At 41.3% G+C, this 26,730-nt stretch overlaps 1 protein-coding gene across 1 annotated transcript in view; it reads right to left on the bottom strand.

Moving 5' to 3' along the window:
- Positions 1–20,602, bottom strand: part of kcnn3 (potassium intermediate/small conductance calcium-activated channel, subfamily N, member 3) — a 52,911-nt gene extending 32,309 nt beyond the window's left edge. The window contains exons 1-3 of the mRNA XM_034103554.2: positions 20,087–20,602; positions 18,365–19,473; positions 4,209–4,304 (exon numbers count right to left, since the gene is read on the bottom strand). Of these exons, the coding sequence (XP_033959445.2) occupies positions 4,209–4,304; positions 18,365–19,447 (1,179 nt within the window). The 5' untranslated portion in view covers positions 19,448–19,473; positions 20,087–20,602. The remainder of the gene's footprint in view (positions 1–4,208; positions 4,305–18,364; positions 19,474–20,086) is intronic.
- Between the last annotated feature and the right edge of the window lie 6,128 nt (positions 20,603–26,730).

The following is a 26,730-nucleotide window of genomic DNA, read 5'->3' as shown; positions in this document are numbered from 1 at the left end:
ATCAGTATATTAATCAATTAAGAAAATTCCCATAATGAAAAGAAATTCATCCCATTCATCAGAATTGCAGGCAGAATCAACGTAACTAAATCCCCAACATCTTTGATTTCTTGTACCGTTAATACGGTAAAGGGTCTAAACCCAGTTCTGTGCAGCAACACTGACACAATCTAATAAGTACATTGTAAACAATGATGAAATGGTAACTCAGGGATCATTTCATTGTTATCCAATGAGATCCCCAGCTGAATTTCAGGAGGATTTTAGGGATTAGCTCGCTCAAAGAAGTATGTGAGAAAACCAAGAGAGCAAGACAGACTTGATACATTTCACAATCAGAAGCCATCCCATCAAAATGTTGGAACATAAATGATAACTGTGACGATCAAACATTGGGGTATTTTAACAGCAAATAGAACGCTGTAAAATGATGTTGGAAGGGTTTGTCAATGTGAATTTATGCTACGCTAATTTTAACAATAAATAAAACAAATGAAAATCAAAGTTGAATTGAAATGGTGAATTTCTTTTTGTTATCATTTTTTTTTATTCTTGGCCAGGATTTTCCATTTTATGGTATCAAAATGAAAGAAATAAAAACTAAATGAAACGTGTTTGATGTCAGCTCCCTGTAACAAAAAGCTTTTCCCTTTTGCGTCACAATCTTCTTTCTTGAAACAAGCTCTCATTTGCTTGAGAACAATTATCTCTCTTCCATAACAAGATAATTACTGTCAATAGTTAACAAGAACATTGATCTCCACCCTTTCCCACTTATTCCATGCTGAGCACAATTGGTTTGGGCTGTCCCCTGGCAGATTAGAAGAGACAGTGAAGATGAAGAGAGGGGAGGAAGGGAAGAAGCATCCAAAGAGGAACGATACGAGAGATGAATGAAAACGGGACAAGATAAAAGGCAACAAAAAAAGACAGTGAGGGTGAGAATAGCAGGAGAGTGTGGAAGTTCCACAGGAGAGGGGTAAATAGGTGAGAAGCTGGATGCTGAGTAGCAGGAGAGTAGTCAGGAAGAAAGGATCTGAAACTCACAACATTTCATTGAAGCCCTGTGAAGAAAAAGGAAGACAGATGTAATCTGATAATGACGAAGAAGCAGAAGGAGAAAGAAAGAAAAAAGAAAGAAACAGAGAAGCACACTGATGGTGGTAAACAAAAAGTACTGTGAGATAAAAGACATGAGGAGGGAGAGAGAAAGGAGGTATAAATGCCAGCTAAACCCGATAACATCATTCTGATCTCAAGGCTCTCTGCCTCTCCTACCTTCTGTGCAAATGTGTGTGTACTTGTGTGTGCATGTGCATGTAATATCCTGTTACATGCTGGGCAAAACGCTCCAGCAGAGTGTGTCATAATCTAAGAATGAGATCTTTATTGGACAATGCCTTTCATTTTGCACAGCATTACTTCTCTTGGGGTGTATCTGTGAGTGTTTGTGTTCGTCCCATCCACCGATAAAAGCAGGGACAAATGGAGACGTGTTATACTGCTCATATATAAGCAAACAGGCTCGGCATCAGTATTGAATAATAAAACCAACATGGATGTAATGAAACATGTGTATTGCTCGAGGCGTAGCCTATATGTGAGCAGGCAATTTGGGATGCTGCACATATTCACTGTCAGAGCCAGGCTAGCTGTTTAATACTGCTTCCAACTGTCGGCCACTTTTCAGCATTTAAACCCATATGCTTCCCTCAGGAGTGGACTGAAAACACAGCTGAAAGAGGAAGAATATTGAACAAGCAAGTGGGAGCACGACTCCAAAGAAGAACATATGTTACCCCTTACTGCTGAATGTGTAAGCAAGCAGCTGTTTTATAATAAATATCAACTTGAAAGCTGTTCAAATATGTCAATGTTTTGTTTAGAGGTTTCTTTCACTGCCACCTGTGACAGTTTAGTTGTTGTGCAATAAGGAATTATCACCAGCATTTCAAATGTGCTGCTCTTTGGTTTCACCTCTTAATAAAGCGGTTACAACCTGATTATCTGACTGCAATGTCACTGTGTTCCCAGATTTCAGCCATGTTCGTGAGTACAGTGTTATCATAACCAATAGAAATGATGGCCAAAACTACAAAATAATACAAGCTGTAATAAACCAGGATAATCCCTTGAGCTGTCTGCTGCCAGAGAGTACAAAAATGCTTATAATTTATCACCATCCTCACTCTAGTTATTATCAAAAGTGATTTGGGGATATATCAAATCTTCACCTCCCCCACCCTGCTGCCATTTCCATCCATATCTTCATCGCACTCCTCCTGAAACTCCTGACTTCATTTAATAAAAGGAATGATTTCTCAAAGAGATTAACAGAAGACCACGGGCCCTTACAGTATCAATCTTTTCTTCTGCCATCGGTATCAGTGTGCCTGTCACGTGAGCCAGCCACAGTGAGCGTGGGAGGATGACTGACTCCATATGTGAAAGTGACATCAAACTTGTGCACAAAAATGAGGGCTATTTATCAATGAAGGCTCATTCTTTATCCTTAAACACAGGCATCGTTGTGAATCTTAATACAAAGCGGCTGCCTTACAGACTTAAGGCCTGTCTATCTGCCCCTGTGTGCGGCAGTGAATAAGCAATGGCCATCAAGTTATTGATCTACAGACTGAGAGCCTCAGAGCAGCAAGCATCAGAACTCGCTGTAGCTGTAATAGGCATTTCCAGCAACATCCAAGCTGCGACTTGATGAAAAAAGGTCACAGCATTAAACTAATACGGGGAGAGATGGATGAGTGTTGCTCCGTGGTTTAGCTGGTGGGAGTAATAGCTGGTGTGGGGGCACTTTTGGGTCTGATTCCCGCAAGGCTCCCATAAATAGTCAATGTGCATCGATTGCAAATGGCTTCAGATGAAAACTCAGGCTAAATGACTGAGGTACCATTATATTAGTGAAATGACAAAAAGCAAAGCAGATATCAAGAAGCAGGAAAGCATTTTCTGATTGATTGTTTCAGCTTGGAAGAGGTTGAAGTTATGTGTGTGTTTGTGTGGCTTGCATGTGTGTGTGTGTGTGTGTGTGTGTGTGTGTGTGTGTGTGTGTGTGTGTGTGTGTGTGTGTGTGTGTGTGTGTGTGTGTGTGTGTGTGTGTATTTATATGTTTATGTGTGTATTCATCTATTGAAAAAGACAGGGTCGTTATTGGCTGAGTGTGTATTCAACATTCGGTTTCAGACTGTTGTTTCGATCCCACAAAGACGCTCATTATAGTCATTAATGGACTGGAGCTGACACACACCTGGGTCTCTTGGTCTATCTCAGGAGTTGGAGGGAGACCACATTATGTGTTCGCTTTTACAGAGCTAATATGTGCATCGACTAATCTTAAACGAAAACCACTTTGTTAATACAGTACGAGAATATTGATACAATTCAAATGTATGACCTACCACAAACGAAATGTGTAAAAAAATCTATTTTAGGGCATGGGTAACAAAAAAGTGTTTTGCAGCCGGTCAGAGGGTGAGAGCAAAAACAGTCTATGTATTTTCTTCTGATTAAATCAGAAAGGAAAATGATTGTTCAGTATTTAACATCTAAATCAGCTAGTATTATAAAGCACAATCAGAGGCCAGGACTGTTTTTATAAAAAGCCCGGCACTGATTGGACGGAATGTGCGCGCCATGTTTTCCATAATAGACCCAGGATTTCCACTAAGTATACGCTTCAGCAATTTGTTAGCTTAGCATAGCATACAGTCTGTAAGCAAAGGGAAACAGCTAGTATGTCTTCGTTTGAAGTTAAATGTATTCCTTCCAGCATCTATAATGTTCAATAATTAAAGAAAAGGGTTTAAGAGTGTATAACTACTTTTTGGCCAGACAATGTGACTTTCTGCAGCATTGCAATAGTCGTGCACATAACCCTTCGCAAAACCACACATTGTACTTCTGACACTTTAACTATATTTTTATGGCATATGATAGCTTTTGTACGATTTAACAAACAAGATATAATGTGTTAACTTGTGAGCTTCTTGATTTTGATACAGATTAGCTACAGTGTTTCCAGTCTTTATGCTAAGCTAAGCTATTGGCCTCCATAGGCACAGTCATTGTCATCATAGAGTATTGGTGATCTTATACGTTTTAGCAAAGCTAAGCAACTAAAGCTACCAAAATGTGGAACACCTGCCAGTGAGTTGGTCTGTGTCAGTGTGTATGTGCATGTGTGTTTTTACCTGAACTTCCCGGGCATGGTAGGCTATGATGAGGCCCAGCAGTATGACCGTGGATAGGCTGATCAGACACTTCAGGGCCAGAGAATACATGGAGCTCTGTAGAGAAAAAGAACATATACCTAATCAGAAACATGCAGCACAAATAAAATACACATTTAAGTTTCATTTTGACACAATGATTGTTTTAATATTGAGAGTAAAATGACAGAAAACATCTGTGAACCCACATTCATGATAGTCCACATTTTGTATAGCTCAATCTGGAGCAAGTCCCAGATGTCAGACCGTGTATTCTGTCACTACTCTGCTCAAATAGCATGTGTCAGCCTCAGCATAGCTAATAGGATGTAACATTTACAAAAGAGACTTTCAAACACTGAGCAGATGTAGAATGGAAGTATTTCAACCGTCAATATCACTGCAGCCGAGGTATCAATCCTCTGCTTGTCTGGTTTCATATGGCTGCTAACCCATGCACTGGGGAACGTTCAATCAATACAACTCATAGCACTTCAGTGGCTTCTTTAACCCCCTCACCTCACACACTCGGAGCACAGCAACGAGTTATAATACGAAAGTGCGTACACACATATACTAAAACACATCTGCGCATCAGCACATTTACACTGGAAACATACAAGTGAAGACACTACATCTACATTACATGATAAAAGGAGAAAAGAATAATGTGTATTCGTTTTTTTGGTCTTTGTGTTCATTTATATTTTAATTGGTGAGAGCATGCTAGTTTGATTGTGAGCCAAATGTGTTTTGGGAATAAATGACAATTAGAAAACACGCATTTTAGCTTTACACAGCTTTCTTTTTATTTATTTAGTTAGTGACCATGGGTTAGGTGAATTAATGACATCTGAAATGCTCATGCGTTCTGGTGGAGGACATGTCACTCCATTTTACCATCTGTTAATCCTTGCTTCCACCTCATCCGTAATTGTCATGCATCAGGAATCCTTGTTAGCCGTGCTAATGGCATGGATCCTGAGGGATGCAAATGTCAGTCTGTCTAAGGGTCTGTAGTGGTTCAACACTTTGGCACGGACTAGAATACCTTGACTACTATGGTTTGGATTGTCTTGAAGTTCTCTACATTTGAAAATATATACCCCTGATTTGGATAAAAACAATCCTAAACAATTGTAAAACCCTTCCTAAACAAAGATAGTTCATCAGACAGCAGATCACTGTTGTTTTTGCCTACAATATTCAAACAGGGGTAAAGTGCTAATTGTTGGGTACTATTTTTAGAAATATGCTCTACATAATGCCAATTAAAATGCCGAGCGTCTGATGAGTATCTCTAGCAGGACGATGTTTGAAAAAAAACCTGTGCAACAGTATGGTTCATTGTTGTGTAGTAGTTTTGGCTAAAAATGGAGTTACAAAGCACAGCGGAGTAAACAATGTTTGTTTGTGTCAAGTTAATGTGAGACGAGAGCTAAAGATTGTTCTCTTTATCTATAATATAAATAAGAATGAATAGAAGGTGTGTGTATTTTGTTGTAGTTCAACAGATTATAATTTCTAATTGAGCATTTAAGTATTAATATTCAGTTTCAAAGCTTGTGCAGCCTGATAATTTTTTTCAAGCATAAAAATAAAAGGCATTCATTGGGTTTCTATAAACCACAATAGCTTAATTGATTCAGTGGTCTACACCAGATCAAGGACTATGTCTTGAACTGCAGAATATAAAAGGCAAAAAACAAAGTGAATTCATTCTCGAGATCACCAGGGTCACGTGACGAACACCAAAGCCTGCTGTATTCTACAAGAGAATAGTTGAGCCCCACCGCAGCATCTCAGATCAGTTATTCCTGCTGTTAAGCATTCATGACCAAACACACTCCTAATCGAAGTGTACACTCGTGGGTTTTTATATAGTACTCAGCCTTTCCTTCATGACATTATTAGGTAGAATCTACATTGCATTTTGGGTTCATGAATATATATTGCAAGTCAGCCTTCTGGAAAATGGAGTGTGTTAGTGTGTTACTGAATCTACGAGGGCCTGCAGACGCTTGATGGCCTTAATGGTAATAATGATATGAACTTTACACACAAATGCACAGTCTAGCTTGTAAATCCTCACACCCTCAGTTTATTATTCCTTTTCCTCTTCACTATCAACATATGAGAGAATTGAAAATGAAACAGGGAACCCTTTATACCATTTAAACACACACACACACACACACACACACACACACACACACACACACACACACACACACACACACACACACACACACACACACACACACACACACACACCCCCGTACACACACACACACACACACACACACACACACACACACACACACACACACACACACACACACACACACACACACCAACACGTTCTCACTCCCATCCCGTCACATATTGACGAACGGTCAGGGCCCCTCCCCGTCGCTATATTACGTACAGGGTACCCCTTTCCCGTCATTTTTTACAGGCAGGGCGTCCCATAGACCTTCATTGCGGACACAGCGGACCCCTTGCCCGTCAGGCTTCTACGGCAGGGCGTCCCATGGACCTTCATAATGCCTATTTTAAGGTTCATTTGGCCATTAAAATACGTTTTGATCTCATTTTATGCGAGTAATGAGTTTTTATTTCTGATTAGTTGTGCATACATGTACATGATGTTTAGTTTGCTAGTTATGACGAAGATTACTTCATGAATGTGTACACATTCATGGTTGCTAAGGTGGTTGCTATGGACGCTGCAACAGCTCCCAGACCACGTGATCAACAACAATGGCCGACCCTTCGTGTTATTCCCCGGTGGAAAATGCCTATTTTAAGGTTCATTTGGCCATTAAAATGCGTTTTGATGTCATTGTATGCGAGTAATGAGTTTTTATTTCTGATTATTTGTGCAGTACATGTACATGATGTTTAGTTTGCTAGTTATGACGAAGATTACCTTACGTCTGTGAGGAAAATACATGGGGCTCAGAGCCTCGTATTTTTAAAATCTTTTTTTCCTTCTAATTTGTTATTCTTTTCAAAAATAACACACTGTTATTTACTCACCAATAACACACAATTATCCTTGCTTTTATTTATTGGTTTAATTCCATAATCTCGGTCTTTTTTGGTGTTCGTCAGGAACTGAATTTCAAAATAAAAATAACCGGAAACAGACGTAGGCCTATAAGGGACAGTTCGAGCATCATTGCGATTGTCAACATTGTTGAGTTTAGGATGGCCGAAGACACTACACTACCCAGAATCCCCAGCTATGGTTTAGGACTACTGTCCCCGTGATTACTCTTCAAGGTCTGGGATTGGATGTTGGAGTGGCAGTGCGCCAAGGTTACAGCGTCAAACAGCTGTTTGAAATGGAACGAAACCACGCCAGACTATCCCAAACTGGAATCGAACGCCCCCCCCAAAACTACACACTACACTATTGTGTTTCGCAAAATGTTCTATGGGACGTCTCTACTGAACGTTTTCGTTTTTCCCAAAATTAGAAGTTGCCAGTATTAAACACATTGGTGTTATCAAATGTAAAACATATAATTAATAAATGGGTAAAAATCGCTGTCCATAATGCGCAGCATCAATATATAGCATTAATATACCCACATGACAGCTCATTGATACTTTGTAATTCTACTCCACTACAATTCAGAGGTTAACCTGGTATTTTTACTCCACTACACTTATTTGAGTTACTTTGCAGATTCTGATTAATGATGTGAAATATAAACAACCCTTAAATCAGACTTTAGTTACACCTGAGTAAAATTCAGGGAAGGTGATTGTCAAGTGCCAACAATCAGGAGATATTTGATAGTTGGTGCTTGAGAAGACTAAACATGTATCTGCAATTGACATTAATGGAAACGAGTAATAAAGTATATTAATTACTCGTTATTCTCTACTAATAGTTAATTAAAGACTATATATTATGGCTATTTTGCACATCCCTTTCAAGATTTTAAAGGTGTATTGACATATCATACACAACTACGGTGTAGTTATGCAATGAATGAAAAACTTGGGTCACAGGTCCCTCAACAGTGCATTACAAGACATCTATCAATATGTGTGTACCTCCACCATTAAACTGTTATATTCTGCACATTTCTTATTCTATCTACATACATAAGAGTATAATCCATATGTATAATATCAGTTAAAATAAGTGCTTCAACCTAGTTAACATTGCAGGAAAGCAATATATTAGACGTTAAGTACTTTGTATTTATCTGTAGATAGATACCCCCAACGTTTTTTTCTTATTTAAAAGAAGACCTTAATCTGTTATTTAATGTTTAAATAAAGGTTAATTCGTTTTTCTGTTTTGCACCTCCTTCTATTAATATCTTTGTACATCCTGCACTAAACTGTTTTATTGAAGAGATCACTTATAGTATCTTCTTGATTTTTTATATTCTATATTTCTATCACAGACCTTTTACTTTCCCCCTGTGAAAGTATATGTACTCTTAATATTGTTTTAATCAAATATAACACATAAAAACAATAATTCAATAACGTGCTTTAACCACTAGGCACACAAGGTACACACAGACACTTGTATGTACAACATCTGAAGATGTGTAGTTTATTCATGCTTTCACATAATTTTACAGCATATTGCTATACTATTTCAGACTCAGTATTTACATTCTTACATTCAAAATTCAATCCAATTCAAATCAATAATATCTTAAAAAACTACAAGTCCTTTTATATCAGCTGTGCACCGTTATAGTGTAAATATAACCTATCTATGAACTAGATCAATTGCGAATTAGTGTTGATACTGCAAGGAGACGTATTGTGTGAAGAGAAATTGAGAAGTTTTTTAATTGTTGATATATTTATGATCCACGTCAAGTATTCAGTTTCGGCGGCATTTCTTCAGTTTTTCCAAAGGTCTTCTCATCAGGGCGCTATAAATAAAGAACTAGGGCAGATCTGTAATATTTAATGCAGCCGAACCGTGTATTACAATGCCGTTATGTGATGACTTTCAAAGAGAAAAGCAAGAGCACTCGGTATTAAGTATTATTTTATTCTTTTCAAATGTTTTCCGGATTTCATATAATATAAACACCAAATTCCAGCATGCATTGCGGCTAAAACATCCAATCAGCGTAGCTGAGAATCTTGGGTAATCGCTCAAAATGCCCACGTCTGTTTCCGGTTATTTTGTTTTGAAATTCAGTTCCTGACGAACGCCAAAAAAGACCGAGATTATGGAATTAAACCAATAAATAAAAGCAAGGATAATTGTGTGTTATTAGTGAGTAAATAACAGTGTGTTATTTTGAAAAGAATAACAAATTAGAAGGAAAAAAAGATTTTAAAAATACGAGGCTCTGAGCCCCATGTATTTTCCTCACAGACGTAAGGTAATCTTCGTCATAACTAGCAAACTAAACATCATGTACATGTACTGCACAAATAATCAGAAATAAAAACTCATTACTCGCATACAATGACATCAAAACGCATTTTAATGGCCAAATGAACCTTAAAATAGGCATTTTCCACCGGGGAATAACACGAAGGGTCGGCCATTGTTGTTGATCACGTGGTCTGGGAGCTGTTGCAGCGTCCATAGCAACCACCTTAGCAACCATGAATGTGTACACATTCATGAAGTAATCTTCGTCATAACTAGCAAACTAAACATCATGTACATGTACTGCACAAATAATCAGAAATAAAAACTCACTACTCGCATAAAATGAGATCAAAACGCATTTTAATGGCCAAATGAACCTTAAAATAGGCATTATGAAGGTCCATGGGACGCCCTGCCCGTAGAAGCCTGACGGGCAAGGGGTCAGCTGTGTCCGCAATGAAGGTCTATGGCAGTGGTTCCCAAACTTTTTGTGCCCAAGGCACACCAAAGGACAAGTAAAAATCTCAAGGCACACCTATTGTGCAAAATAGCCCTTATAACACGTGTTATCACTCATATCATGTAAAATATCTGTATTATGTGCATAATTATTACTAATGCCAAATAAAATGTGACAAAGACAACTATATTACTCATGAAATATTTATTAACGAAATATTTCAGAAATTAATTTGAAACGTTATCAAATTAGGCTTCATCAAAGCAGCAACACACTCATTTAAACCAGACAGGTCACAACATTAAACATGAGACAAAGGAAATTCAGCACAGAGAACTGTCAATGCAAGGAAGCTGCATTGTCCATGGTCCTGAACTACAAATTATAAATGTAACATTTCAGCAGAGATGGGGTCTTTACTAAAAAAAAAGTAATATATTACATATTACTTTAAAAAAAAGTAATATATTACACTACTTCGTTACTCTCTACATAAAGTAACTCGTTACTTTACTCGTTACTTTACTCGCAGGGCCGGCCCGCCACTCCCTGCAGGCAGATCACGCAGACTGCTAAAGTTTCAAATGTTCTCTTTAGTTCAGTTTCCATTGTCGCATAAGACTGGTCCAGATCCTGAATGTTTTCCTATCTGACCATGGCTGTTCTCTATCTCCTACTATCTGTATATTTTGCGCAGTCTATCTCTGCTCACGCTATTGCGTCGGCGTGTTCTCCTGCGTGTTGGCCATGTGTTGCACTGGAACCAGACACCGCAAAGACTTCAGCCGAGCACGTACAATAACTCTCCTTACCAGCAGGCGGCGGGAGTGTGTATTCGTCATTCAAAACAGGCAACAACCGGAAGACAGAGAAGAAGAACAGACTGTGATATAAACAAACAACAAATGGCGTGTGCGGTAGCTCCACCTTAGCATGTGTTCTTTGCAGGTGCTTGTTGAGGTTTGACGTGGTGTAGCAGTGGATAACAGCTTCTGGCCTGGACACAGTTTGCACCTCACCGTCACATTCCTGTCTATTCTTCGGATGAACTCAAAATAATGGGCATACCTCCACCCCTCGAGAGTTATCGCTGACTCAGCCATGTTTATGCAGCACTGCACGCGGAGATGTGGACGCGCAAGTCGCGCAGATTACGTACATATAAACCTACAAAGTACTGATATAGTAAATTAAAAAATAATTATTTTTGTGTAGTTGTATATTGCAATAATAACGTATGGTTGTCACAAAATCCCACGGCACACCCGGACTTGCCTCACGGCACACCAGTGTGCCGCGGCACACCCGGACTTGCCTCACGGCACACCAGTGTGCCGCGGCACACCGCTTGGGAACCACTGGTCTATGGGACGCCCTGCCCGTAAAAAATAACGGGAAAGGGGTACCCTGTACGTAATATAGCGACGGGGAGGGGCCCTGACGGGATGGGAGTGAGAACGTGTTGCACTTGCGCGCGCGCGCGCACACACACACACACACACACACACACACACACACACACACACACACACACACACACACACACACACACACACACACACACACACACACACAGGTTAAGGGCCACTTCACACCACAGGAAAAATGCCGTCTAGCTTTGGCTATCAACCGATTTCTTTTATCGGCTTGCCCAATAATCGAACCGTTTTTATATTCTTTATTTGCTCAAACTCTGCTTGTCTTGGTCTGTCTCTCTTCTGCTAACATCTCATTTGTAATCACTGAAGCGAACTAGGTACAAAAGGAAGCCAACATTGTTGTGCTAATGAGAACAATTCAGACTTGTTTCTGTTTGAACACAGTCACACTGGTGAGCTGAAATGTGATTTGTTTAGAGTTTACTTCCTCACTCTGTCTCACCTCTCGCACTGCGTCTACCTCCAGCCGTCTGTTGCCCGCTCAGCTTTTTTCAGTTCTGCCCACACTGTCATTTAGTTTCTGCCTGTTTCTACTTCCCTTACTCTGCCTATATGTTGAATGACATAACTGGGACGGAGACGTTTGTGCATACATGCTCACCTTCTGTTTATTTAGGCTTTGTTTACACCATGACCACTGATTCTCTATTCTCGTTGGTCGGCAGGATAGTTTCTGGATCTAATGCAGCTGTCATTCTTAATCAATGCACCTGATTTAAACCTTAGATAAGGTCAGCAGCTAGGTTTTAGGTTTTGTAATCCTCCCATCACTGCAGATGTGCATGTTGACAGCTGATGCACACACACTTCTACATACTGTGGTCCATGGCACTGGAGAACAATTACAAATATATCCCTTTTTTTTGGGATTAGAGTATGTTTTGACGTGATATCCATTCGAGACAATCTCAATGATACCTTTATTTGAAGTGCAAAAGCTCAGAGAAATCAAACTATATCTGGGAGAGAAAAAAACAGTTCGCTTTTTCATGAAGTAAAATGAACGTTCTATGTAAAATAACTAATGAAAACAAGCCTTCAGTTAAGTTGGAGATGGAGCATACAGGCAATTATCGTAGCTCAGCTACAGTTAATCAAAAGTCATAAAAACACAAATCCACCTACCAACGCCGGCCATGTTTACCAATTAATTACACGTTATGGTTTCACAAGGGGGGTTTTGGGTGCAGTGATTTATTTTCTTAAAAGGCACAACATGTGTTTTTTATGCAAAGTTACATGAAATAAATAGTTCTTCAGGATAGTCAGAAGTTGCCAGGTAACCAGCACATTTGTAAAAAAATCAACAATAACTGAATTGTGTTGTGCATGTTGGCTCACTGTCACACTGCCAAGGCGACTGTCAGGCAACTGTGACACTTGAAAAGAACAGAGCCATAATTAATGTCAATAATAAAACCTGTGTTTTTCCCAGTACGACAAGTCAAAAGGTCTGATGTGAAAAGGCAAACAGGAAAACTGTTGTTCATTCAGAGACAGCATGACAACTTCCAAAATCACAACGCAATTCTCTTAAATCAGTTTGATATTTGTTTGATTCTGGAAATGCAAAGGGAACAAACAGAAGAGGAAAAGAGAAGTCTTTTGAATCAATGTAAGATTAAAGTTGTACCAATCGTTTACAATATCAGATATAATAATGCTCACATGTGAGTGCATGTGTTACATGTGTCTGTAAGTGTGTGTTCAGCTGTGCATAAGTGTGCCATTAGTGTTTATTGATCAATGCCTTGTAGAGATAATGAGCTTTTTGAGCTGCTTTAGTTCAATCAGCAGTCAGACATTCACAAACACTGAACAAGTAGTATCTAGATGAGGGTTTTCCTCAATTGTCCCTCACCCTTATTGACACAGATGTGAGAGCAAATACACATTACAGTCATACACACTACCCAGGTGCATCCATGAGAACTAATATGACAGGAGATGACGCGTATAGTGACGTGAGTGTTTATGGTTACCGATGGATGATGCTAACACCCAGGTCTAACAACACACTCATAGAGAGAGGTAGCCTAGCCTGTTACACTAAAAGACATGAGCACATTTTGTACCTGTTAGTAGCAAAACCTGTGGGATCTACCGTCCCTTAGAAGTCTCTGATCTAAAGATGAAGGGAATGTGGAGAGGAGGAAAAGAGAGGAGGAGGTAGAAGAAGAGGCAGAAGGGAGGAGGGGGAGTGACGTGCAGAAGTGCTGAGATGGCTCCTTAAGAGAATACGGTGATAGTTGGTGAGTTTAATTCCCTGGTGATCTTCAGGTACCCTACCGTCTGAAAAGCATCAAGCAGCCGCTGTTAATGGCCTCACAAAGATGTAGGTCTAAAAGGTCTCCCAGTAAATATCTTGAGAAAATGTCATAAATAAGGAAGCGAGGGTTGTGAGGAAGAGACGCTGGAAGTGCAGGGGGAATGTGGGAGATGGTGTAAGCCCGCTGAGATGGCAATGACGCTCTTGGGGAAACAAAGACATATTTAAGACTCGCCAGGGGAGGAACATAAACACTCCTCGTAAGTGAGAAGAAGGAGGGAAAGGGAGAATGGAAGCGAGCACTGCTACAGATCTGCGAAATCATCAATACACACACACACACACACACACACACACACACACACACACACACACACACACACACACACACACACACACACACACACACACACACCCACACACCCACACACACCCACACACACACACACACACACACACACACACACACACAACACACACACACACACACACACACACACACACACACACACACACACACACACACACACACACACACACACACACACACACACACACACACACACACACACACACACACACACACAACTCCCATCCTGTACATCGAGGTGTTGAGTGTGAGTAGTGATGGCGTGACAGGTTAAGTAGGCAGCAGCTGTGTGTTCCCTCAGAATAGAGCCTGAACCGTGGTGTGGATCCAGGGCCCCCGGGAGCCACTTGGGCCTTTGTGAAGTGATCTATTGATCTGACAGTGACATAGTGAGGTCCCAGGTGTCAGATAGCCTCAGTTATTCTCAGATAGACACACATGTCACAGCGGGATTCCCGATCCTGATCAAATCAATAATAGAAGCTCATAAAAGTGTTTTATAAGGATGTGTCATCATAATGCCATTAACACCTAATGAGGAGTCACGGTCCTGGGTTGAGTGGCACAGGGACACTGATCATGAGAAGAGGCCCCAGAAAATGAGACTCTAATTGTCTCTCGACTAGTTATTGAATTGGATGTTTTTATTTTTTTCGTTGTGGGAAAACTCACAAGTCTGCCTGGAGAGCAAATAAAACAATTTCACATTCATGAATTATTTGGTTATTCAATATTCCCTCTGCATAATATGCCGTGGCTCAACAACTGTGATTGGACACTTCCAGTACAGGGATTTACTGCGTGCCTAGAGTGCTGAGTATCAATGCAAGTATTCGGATAAAGTAAATTAGCATTAATCCTCAAAATTGTGCATAGGCTTTCCACCACTGCTGAATATTTAAACAAAACAATGTTTTATCTCCATTCAAACTTATCTTAATGACCTAAAAAGTGGCCTTGACCTGGATTGTATAGAAAAGTAACTAGATAAATACTAAAATGCAATGAATCTCCGCTTCATTGTGTGTTTGAAATATGTTACTGTACATGAATATACATATGCTTACTCACTAAACCCACAGTCACGAACACCATGTCCTCCTCTGTTAACCCCTATCCATGTATCCTTCCTAACATACTCACAAACACACACCCACTCACACACATACCCCACACACACCCACTGTTTAGTTCCATTCTTATTCTTCATCTCTATTTTTGGTAGCAAGATAGAGCAGCTGGTTTGGTAGAAACACATACACACACATGGAGTGACATTTAGTTTACAGCTATTGTAAAAGAGTCAAAAGGCATACTGTGCTGTTAATAGGGTAGATAAATATATTTATAAATATATATATGACAGAGATAAGGAGGGAGAGATGGATAGAGACTATAGTGAAGAGTTTATATTCAATAATGAAAAATGATCTCTGGACTATCACATTTCCCCACACGCTCTCACTGATGCACGCACTGTAGCACCTCAGAATGGCAGCTTCCATTTTCAGTGTGTGAGTTTGTACGGCATGTGTGTGCCGGGGTGGATGGTGAGTGCGTGGGTGAGTGATTATCAATAATCAATACAAGAAATCATTGAAGGCCTCCCCCTAGACTGGTTTAAAGCACTGCATCAACCTCTACACTTCTCTTTTGACTGTCCTCCCATCCCTTTCTCTCTTTCACTCTGACAACCTCGATATCCATTTTTCACAACAACCAGTGGGCTTCTTTCCATCTCAATGAACTAAGTGAGGGCTGAACTGTCTGAAGGAACTCCAGTATCTGTTGGAGTCAAATCAAATCTCCAAACCATGAAAAAGAAAGAAGTATACATTGTTAATCTGGATTTAGAAAGGAATTTCGATCAGGCTTTGCTGAAGCATTCTCAACTGTCCACCCTGAATGGAGACATTGAAGTTTACACGATATTCTACCAACCAATGTAGAGTGAGAGCACTGGCAACAATTCAGCCGCCCTGCTCAAATTCACGGCTGCCCATAGATTCTTATGTTGGCCAATGCTGCTGGATTCAGATTAAGACTGTATTGGTTCTAGTTTAAGGTCCTAAATCAGGCTTTTCATTAACGCCTTTCCCTTTTTCTCTCCTCCTTCAGCCTTTAATTTCTCGCCCAGCCGCTTCTCTCTTCCGATCACACACCCCCAGTTTGACGCCCACTGGAGGAGCAGTGGAGCAGAGGGAGAGAGAAAGTGAGGGGAATAATGAAAGAAAGAAAGATAAAGATAATGAGACAGGCGTGGAGTTGAAATAGAAAAGAGACGGGCAGAGAAAGAGAGCATTATAAGTGTCCGCCGTCCATTTCAGGGAGGAGAATGGGTTCACAGAAAGGAAGAAATGACACAGGGAAAGCTTGAAACCCTCTTTCAAGCTTTCCCTGTGTCATTTCTTCCAAACCAAAATACCAAACATGGATTTTCATTAAGAAAAATACATAGACTCTAAAAAAGGTTTTCCTCGAGAAATGGGTGGGAGACAGAGGCAAAGACACTAGTGGAACAGGAAGAGGCAGATTTTTCCAGCATCGACAGTAACAAAGAGATTCTCTGAGACGAAAAACACATCCAGGTGGCCTATTCCAATGGCTTACCTGTAAACCTGTGCCCTTACATCATCTTTTACACGTCAGACTGAGAAAAGGGATGGAACAAGGCCAGAAGTATCTCTGCATCATGAAGGTGAGCTCAACATGCTCCCGAGCTCGCTGAGACAATGTGACACGCACGCACACACGCACGCACACACGCACACAAAATAAACAGACAATAGTAGCCAGAGGCCGATTCAGCTTATTACACTCCCCATTACACAGACAAATGAGATCCTGGCCTCCTACCGATAATCTGCCCCCCCCCCATGTCTTTAGCAGCGTTGTATTACATCATCGAGAAGAAGAAACTGTCAAGCCTGGTCACAACAGTTAACGTTAACAACAACAACAACAACATGGTGCTGGTTTCATTTGGTGAGGTGGTGTTCCAATCATCAATGCATGAGGGGTGAGAGGCCAATAATTGCCCCCATAATTGCCAAAGTTAGTCCTGGTTTGAAGACAATCATTACCATTCAGTGTCCACGGTTCGAATCTGGCTGGTGGATAGAGATTAGTCGATTAAATATTTCTTAATAAAAACTGGCAGACTTCCTATTCGCAGATATGATTTGTCCATAACATGTTTTGAAGTTAATTGAACACATTTATTACAAGAGGAAAATCAAACAAACCACACATTAGCCTGGTCATCCCACAAGCATTAAGATGGAGAGTGGGCCAATGATGACTTATTGTAAAACCACCGCAGTTTGGTAGAATTAAGATCAGCTAGAAAATGGAAATAAGTCTGTATGTACGCGGTATCAAAATAAACTGCCATATAACCACTCGACCGAGGAATGCGTAACCACATCCAGCACAAGCTTGTGGATGTTAAGCTACAAGGAGGGCAGGCTGCTGGTGTTAGCCAAACATTGGAAACCACAATGAGATTTAGGTCTACCGCCCTAATGCAGACACTGTTATCCTGCTTGATCTGGAAAGATAATGCAGAGTAGTCCTGTTGCCTTAAAAATAGATTTCTATAGTTTTCGGACAACTTTTTTTTTTTTCGTCAAGGAAATTAGTCGTTAGGCACATACCTACTGGTGACTGTTGTAACATGTCCTTTTTCATGTCAGTTTTACTGGCTACAGTCAAAATAGAGGCAAAAAGTAACCAAAATGTCACCCAAGGAGATTCCAGCTAAGCACCAGTGCACACATCTACACCCATAAAGACAGCTTGGTGGAAGATTTGAGGTATTTTTCATCTTCATTAAAGGAGCAATCAACCAATTTATTATTGCATTTACTTAAAGTCGCGGGACTTGAGAGGGACAGATTAAACATAGAGTGGTCAAAATGTAAGAAGCAGATGAGGAGATATTTACACTTTTAGTCCATACTTAGAGTCAAACCCCAATATTACCAGATCCTAAACTGACTATGGACCCTACCTGACTAGGAACAACACTTTTTTTCAAATGTAACTTCCCACACCCTTGTGTCTATAAATCCAGAGTGTCTATGAAAGATCTCCCTGATGACGTTAGTATGACTTCATCTGAGTAATTTGTTCCTCCTGAGATAACAACTTATACAACCATGTCTTTGAAGTGACCTTTACTGTAAGTGTGAAATCAGTGAAGTGTCCCTTGACTGTCCTCTCACCTTGTTGTACACGCCCCAGGACAGCTCCGTCTCAATCACCATGACGACGATGCCAAACATCCCGAAGATCAGGGCATAGTCGCTCAGCCGCTTCCTCTTCTCGAACAGCGCCCTGCGCTGCCCCAGTTTATAGCCAATGTTTTGGTTCTTCCTTTTGGAGGCCTTTGAGGTGCTGCCCCTGGGCCCTGTGCCCGCCGCCCCGACCCCCCCCACTGCCCCCTGCCTGCTGCCCCGCCCCGGCTGCGCCCGCCTGCTCTCCACCAGCGCGTGGTTCTGGTGGTAGATGGACATCTGGTTGGAGGTGGAGTCAGTGATGTCATATCCCGCCCTGAGGTACGGTGAGTCTTCTTTGGAAGAAATCACAATCTCTGGAGGGCTATGAATTGGGGGTGGATTGGTAGAAGACAGGGCCACCAAAGAGGTAGGAGGGGCTTCTCGCTGTCGGTCGTGCCCCCCTACGGCGGTTGCCCCGGCAACAGCTGAAACGCCACCCTCTTTGGTTTCGCTGCTGCTGTCTGATTCGATGAGGTTTCTGCGGGAGGCGCTGAGGCGGCTCAGGGGCTTCATGACCCCGCCTGTGTACTTACAGGAGCTCATGGCGATCTCCGTGAAGGGGTTACTGTCCCGGCGGTGGACCAGGGGGCTGGCCTGCCTGTGTTTGCAGCCCCTCTCTCTCTCCCTGTCCCGCTCCATGGAGGGTGAGTGGGACGAGTAAAAGAGGGCATTGTAGACTGGGGAGTCCCCACTCAGGCTGTGCTGCGAGCCCAGGCAGGAGGAGAGGGGGGTACTGGTGGGGTGCAGGGCGTTGGGGATGGCTGGGGGAAGAGGCTGGGCTCCAGAGGATGACAGGGGCAACTTAGGGAGCGATGATGGAGGTAAGTTGGGCGTGGTAGGGGACAGGGACAGGGTGCTGCCATTTAGACGGTCAAGGCTTGATCCTCCCATGTGGTTGGAGTGGTTTGATCCTGGCTGGTTGCCAGTTGTTGAGGGATGGGAAATACTGCTCAGGGGAAGGAGGAAGCGCTGGTCCTCATCCTTGCTCCCTCCTAGCAGAGCCAAGCTCAGAGAGGGGGGAGGCTCCATGGTCACGGCGGTGTCCACGCACCTTTCTACAAACAAACACAAAACAAGAGAAGAGCAGAACTATAAAGAAAAATAGAGTACACACGCGGACAGACTATTCATCATGACAGAGAGAACAGCACAGACAGAGCGAGCGGCTGGAGGGGGCATTGTGATGGATGACGCTTAGTTAAAACAAATAAGGGTAAAGTCTGAACTCAAAAAGCTGAAGATGTGTGACAAAGAGGGGCATCAGAGTGAGGAAGAGTGGCCATCATTGGGGAATATGTTATTCCTTGAGTCACATTTGAGTCAGCTGCCCAGCCAGCCTCCCTCAGTGACCTCTCTCTCTGTTTCCCAGTGTCCTCTCTTTCTCTCACATCCCACAGTGTTTCCAGCAATCTATGCAATAAAATGTCATCTGTGTTACACTGATGTAAACCAGAGGGATGGTGCCGATCCTCTGGCTTCACAATGAGCTCCGAGACTAAAGGATCATTCCACATCAGTCCGTTTTGACAGCACATGAAGTACTGTGTGTATGCCTCAGTTAACCATAAATTGGCTTCATTTGATCAATCCAAAAATAATAACCTACTTTCAGCATGATATAACAGACACCTTCACGGCCCCCTCCTCCCTGTCTGTTTCTCTACCTACCTCCTACTATCTCTTCTCTCTCGGTCCCTGTCCCCCAGGTTAGTTGCTTTGGATCACTGGCTGGATGAAAATAGACCACCACACTTTTTCTTTTTCATGTTGTCACGGCCATCCCATCATCTTTTCGCTTCGCTTCCTCTCATAAAGGTCCCTCCACAGGTCCCTCTCTTGTCTCTAGAAATTGTGCGTCGCTCGCCACAGATGTTGCCTCCGTCTCCACCTGATACGGTCAGTTTGATTCTTTCTCAATCACCGCTGATCTCTCGACGGTGCCCATTTCGATCCCGTCAGTGACAATCGACTCGAGATGAAGAGGAATAATCCATAGTGACTGGATTACATCAGTCAACCTGTGGCTGCACGTCAAAAAAATATGCAGCGACATAAACTGGCAACAAAAAAAACGCAAAGCTGAACGTCAAGTAACACTCCTCAGATGAGCAGTGAAGTCTGTGATTTAATGTGTGGCTCCACCGACTTCTACTCAATCTACAGCTCTGTGTCACCCCGGATCTGTCTCTCACTCTGTCCTCCAACTTCTCTCCCTCTTTCTCCGCCTCCAGACCTGCCGTTCATTCCCATTGGACGGAATCAGAGGAGCGAAATAAGCGCGGAAACAGGTGGCAGGGTTTGTAAATTGTAGGCGCCAAACAAATGTCTAATTTAATGTAGGCTACTCCTGCTATTTGGGGTTATCTTTTTGTTGTGCTGTTGCTACAGAAAACATGTGATCCGTTTTGTATTTGAAACTGCTTAAAGGCGGCGGCTTCTATAATAAAAGGCATATCTAGTCGCGTAAATAAGCACCTGTTACACCCGTAAAGGGAAGCTGTATCTGGCAACCTCATGTTAGAAACACAGGCAAGTCATTTTCGCATTTTAGGAGTAATATGAATGCATTTTTTTTAAAAACGTTTATCTTGCTAAACCAATACTATTATGTCCAAAATAAATGCACGGATGACTTGGAGGAGGTTGTGGAAACAGGAGAAGCAGGAGCAACATGGAAATAACCAAATTGAGTAATACAGAAACACCCTTCAAATATGTATTGTTTAACTTTAGACTATAAAAGGTGTTTTTAATTTAACCCTATATATGTTATAGTTGTTCTTTGTTTTCCAATCTGTTGATCTGAGCAGCGAGCTGACAAATGTACTCACTAAGGTAGCCTGAAGTTATATTGCATTTCATTCATATAATACAATTAATGACTTCATTAAAATTATGCACAATTGACAGGAGAGAGATCATGCTACAGTAGTTTTAAGGTAAGGGATTTGTCTGATTATATTAGACTTATACATTTATAACCATACCTCTACTGAGTACAAGACATAATCCTGCATAATTAGAGTATTGTACCTGTCCTAATCCGTTTAACATTGTAGTTCTGTGCCCACCCTTAATCGGATGAGCGCTGACGCGGAATTGTGTGGGAGCGGATTAGAATGTCTCTTTATAACAGGTCAACCTATCCTGTGATTATGCAATTTGACAGATATCACTAAAGCAAATCATATCGTTTGCAGGAAATTTCCAAGTATTTATGCAATGCCATTGGCCCCCGCTTAACCCATGCACACAGCTAAAGAAGACCTCTGACATGATGGTCAGTCGTGGTTTGATCTGTTGTCAAGATCAATTTGTATTATTTTAGTTTTTACCATTTTTTATTCCCTAAATGCTCTACACGAGTCCCTTTGAATTTGACTGTGGATTGTTTCACCGGTTTCTTCCTCATTAGGGTAGTAATGTGTTTTTTTCTGCCCTGGGCTGATTCGTGATGGGTCAGTGATGGAGAGTCTGCTTCAACAACTGTAAATCCATCACAGAAAGGACCGAAGAAAGGTCAAAGGTCAGGTCCACACCATCACAAATCAAAACAATTTATATAAAGCTTTACTGGGGACAATGGGACAGAAATAGTAGAATAGAAAATGTGTTTTTGGGAGTGTAGCTGTAATATGTTGGAAATTACTTTAGTTTTAAGGAGACTCAGGGTTTTTGTTAAAGTCAGGGATAGGCTTAGTTTTGTTGATAATTTCAAGATGAACAAAAGCAAAGCAAACACTGACAACATTAATAAGCAATAACCTCGATAACCAAGTCATCGTTTATGTATTTTTTAAGGCAACAATGTTGAAAGGTTTCAACTTGATTAAATTGTGAAGATGTCTTTTCAATAATCATTAGCTGCACCCCTTAAAGGATGAATTCAGTGTGTGATGTTAGCTCATGTGGATTTTATCACACCTGCACAGTTGGCATCCCTAATGTTTTTGTCATCTTCTAAAAAAATAAAAGAGTCAACTAAATGATATAAAAGAATAATCATCATAAACTTCAATGTTCTGGCAGTAGTTTCTTCACAGCTGTTCTGCCAGTAAAACACAGGAGAGAGAGCAAGAAGGAAAAAGAGCTTTGTCAAACACAACACATCAAAGCACAGCAAATGGGAAAAGGGCTGCCAGAGGTCTGGGGTGACATTAGGACTGACAGCAAATAGGAATGGTGGCAGGCCACACTGTATATATCTTCACAAGTCTTAATATTGTCGACAGAGGTTAGGGGGCAGCAGAGAAAGATGGAGAGTTTGGAGCAATGAAAGCAGAGGGGAGTGACAGAGGAGTAATGATGGGCCCATTGAATGAAAAGGTTAGCGCACAGTTCTGCCCCGCAGCATACGTCAGATGTAGGGTGTGAGAAATAATGTGAACCAGAAAGTGAATAATATAACACAATGAGGAATAATAAAGTGGGATGGCAGTTGCTATGCCAACACTGTAGTATACAGATGAGTCCTCACTCCACCTGATCTCCATCTCTCATTTGTCTTCCTCCGAGTTTAAAGCCACATCAAAGCTTTACAATTATATTGTATAAATCACATTCTTATAACAACAAATGTATAAACCTCAACATATTTGCTACCACATATGTTTTCTAACGCTGACTCGTACAATATTAAGCCCTTTTGTTTAGCCTTCTGTCTCGTCCTAACTATGAAGCCCTCACTAAATATCAAACGGGTCAAAGAAGTGTTCAGGTCCTTTACTTTAAAGGAGTAGTTCAATATTTTGAAAAATATGCTTAGTATTTGTTGCCAATTCCTTGTTCCTTGTATGCAAAGTAACCTGTAGCTACAGCTGTCAGACAAATGTGGTGGAGACACAGTCCAATATATCCTTCTAATATGTGATGGAAAATAATTAAATAGAAATGCCAGAGTACAGAAGGCTACTTCTTAGCACTGAATAACACAGCCGCACACTGACTGAACCTCAAGATCAGTCAAAAAATAACGAAAAATCCGCCAACATGATAAACATCAGAGAGGTGATGAGTAAGTGCATTGTGTAGCTGCATGGCTCTTCTTAATAGACCACTGGGTTGGCCCCACTCTATCAGACATGCTCTAATCGCTGCCCTACACCAGCTCCATTGTATCCTCATGGCTCAGATTGCATTAGGGGCCTGGAAGCTGTGGGGGCTAACCCACAGCCTAAAACCGCTGCTGTATGCAGATGGGTCTCTGCACAGCAAACAGCACTCTAATCTGACTGCCTGAGAGAGACTAATCAAATACATAGAGCGAGAGACTACAGGGGGTACAAGATGCAGAGGAGGAGGGGGAGGGAATGGCCGAGCTCGCAGAAAGCTGTTGGTAATGCGTCCGCTTGCCCATTTACGTCGCAAGCAAGCAGCGCTTCAAGTCTCGCCTTCAAAGAACTGTGCCCTCTTAAAGAAAGGAAAAGGACACATGCAGGCAGTCATATCATATTGCTGATAATATGTCCGGTCTTTTTTTATAAGATACAAATGATAACAATGAATAAAGAAAAATAAAAGGAGCAAATGAGTGTCAAATCTGGCTGCTTACACGGGTCATGTTATTACTTACTTTGATGTTTTTGAAGAGTTCAAAGGCTAACTGCAGCTTCACAGTGTCAGCATGATAGAAAAGTGTATGCTGTGGTTATGCTGGTGTACTGGATGTATGTTTTGTGTCAGCTCTTTGCCGACTGAAAGACAAGTCAACAGACAAGTGACACTGCCAGATTTCCACTCATCTACACTTTTCCTGTCAGTTTAAAATTCAGGTTCTTCTTTCCCCCGCCTCTTGGGATTCATGGGTGGCTTTTTAGTTTGGAAACTGGACAGATCAGCTCCTGTATCCTGGAGCCAAGTGGTGAGTTTGAAAGATGGTTATTCACTTTTCCAGCCAGATGATTAGCTTGGATTTTGTTGAAGCCACAATCAGAACACAGGGCCGGGTGTGATGAGGGCATCACATCCTCAGAAGCCACTCACTGTTCTGATGATGGCTGAGACCAGAGCGACTTTGTATGGCCATCACTGGTCCTCCTGCTCCTCCTGGTCCAGCTCCTCTGGAACAACTCCTCTCTTGATATCCAGGCTGTTGTGCTCAAGTGTGGAATAATGTTTTGATGTGCTGATCTGCTTCTGTAACAAACTTCCTTAGAGCTGCCATTTAGTTTCACGTCACCATTAGTCATTGTTTGGTCTTCACTAGTTTGTTGCAAGGGGCCTATCTGTCCAGCAGGCGTCTTTTTAGAGGACACAAGTAGTAAAAGTGGTTTCGAATAGCAGTTAACCTAAACACGTGTTATCTTTGTGTGGATCTATAACAAGATGAACAGCTGCACTAATCACCCATGGATGTTGTCACCTTTCCGTCGCAATTCCTTGAGAACTTTGCTAGCTTTTTTGTTATGCCTTCATTTGAGATTTACAATTAGAGAGATAACAGGGGATGGAGACATTAAGAACTCAGCTCTGATTGGGAGATCCCTCAACAAATCTGATGTGTAATTCCGTTAGCCAAGTTCCCTTACCCTTCTTCCAAACCTTTCCACTGACAACTGCAAAAAGCTGTTCTGTTGGTAGTGATGGTTGCTGTAATAGGAAATAATGTAGTGTGAGGAATGTGTGGCCTGCTCTGCATCATCATGTCTAATTTAAACTTCTCTCAATGTATAGGTAGCGGAGAGTCAAGGTCTAAAGTCTTTTGACAAAAGGAATGCTATATCGTATATATGTGTCAGCCTTGATTGAAGAGGCAATTGGCAGAGTATGTGTCTAAGTGTGTGCAGCTGTCCTGATACTTACATTTAGAAGTGCTCCGAAGCTAATTACAGATTCAAAGTGTCAGCATGATAGTAAAGTTTGAGCAGAGTTAGTGTTTGTGTGTGTCTGAGAAGACTGAAGTCTTCTGAGTCAGCCGTCTCTTTTCTCCGAGACAAGTGAAACTGCCTGACTACTGTAAAGTAAAGTCACTGGTTAGACTGGGATATCCAAATTACCATGGCGCCTTATCTGATGGTCCTACTGCACAATTACTGTAGTGTCCACATTTACATCCAATAGTGCTTATATTATTTATACTAATACAAATGAATACCTATAATATTCATTAACACTGAGTTGTGCTATTATAGAATAAAATATACTAGTAGAATTACCATAATTAAATATTCAAAATGTAAGCAGGGGGATATGTTGAAATGATTAAAGTAATATCTAAATAACCACCCATCCAATTATTTATTGAAGTTAAAAAGACATTGTAGAAAAGTTGATTTTCTAAATGCAGTAAAACTATAAAGTGTTCAAACAAAAAACCAACCAGCTTCACAGCACTTAAATAAAAAGTAACAGAGTCAGCGATGCAGTTTTTCCTCATTAACGAGCTTTTCTCTCTGCTTTTTTGACTTCAGCTTCCCCTTAAACAACCTAGCTGTGGAATCTGAGAAAGAACTATAAGAAAGACGCTCCTGATTAGCATTTTATACTGTAGCCCTCACACATGAACTGGTTCCATGATTCTAATTTTGGCAACTACTTTATAGTATTTGCATCACAACATGCATTATGCTTTTTAGTTTTCCTCAGGGTGTGTAAAATCAAACAGGTCGCATACCAAAAACCAACAAGGCTAAGAGTCCATGCAAGAAGCTCTGTGCGGCTGTAGGCACTGTGCTGTGATCTAAACACTAATGTCAGCATCCTAGTGCTCCTGAGTGCTTACAATGACAAGGCTAAGAGGCTGGCAATCCACTAACAAGTATTTAAGATTCAGTAAAAAAACACAACTGTTGACCTCATTGTGGACCCAGAGGAAAAGTCAGGTGATCCCCAAAGTCAGTAGCATACAACGTCAATGAATCATGTACGAAATGTTGTGCCAATCAATATTGGGATGGTGAGAATTTGATGAAAAAGTTGCTCCATCATTTTCATTTTCTACTGGACTCCACATGTTCTTGTAATCGTGTGTGTTTTAGCTCGGTTTCTAAGCTGTTTCTCTCTCCCCACTCAGCCTTTACGTATTCCCTTCTTCCCCGCTCTCATTTATTTCCATTGGAGGGCATCGATTTGCTCTTTTTAGGCCCTTAGTCTGGACAAATATATTTCACTTCATGCAGCCCCGTTCAACTTGTCCATCCTTCCCTCTGTCGTGCTTTACTCTGCTGCCTCCTTCATTAGTCCAGCCCTCCCACTATTCAAGAACATGACAGTATGAATAAAACTGGAGGGTGGGGAACCTGATTGAAACAGGGCCCTCACCATGGCAAATGGACCAAATAATTATAGCTTTGAAGGTTCATGGATTGATTTTT

Source organism: Pseudochaenichthys georgianus, chromosome 16 (genome assembly GCF_902827115.2).
Source record: "Pseudochaenichthys georgianus chromosome 16, fPseGeo1.2, whole genome shotgun sequence".
Classification (NCBI taxonomy): Eukaryota; Metazoa; Chordata; class Actinopteri; order Perciformes; family Channichthyidae; genus Pseudochaenichthys; species Pseudochaenichthys georgianus.
Note: the sequence above shows the minus strand (reverse complement) of the source record. Positions and strands in the feature narration are given on the sequence as shown.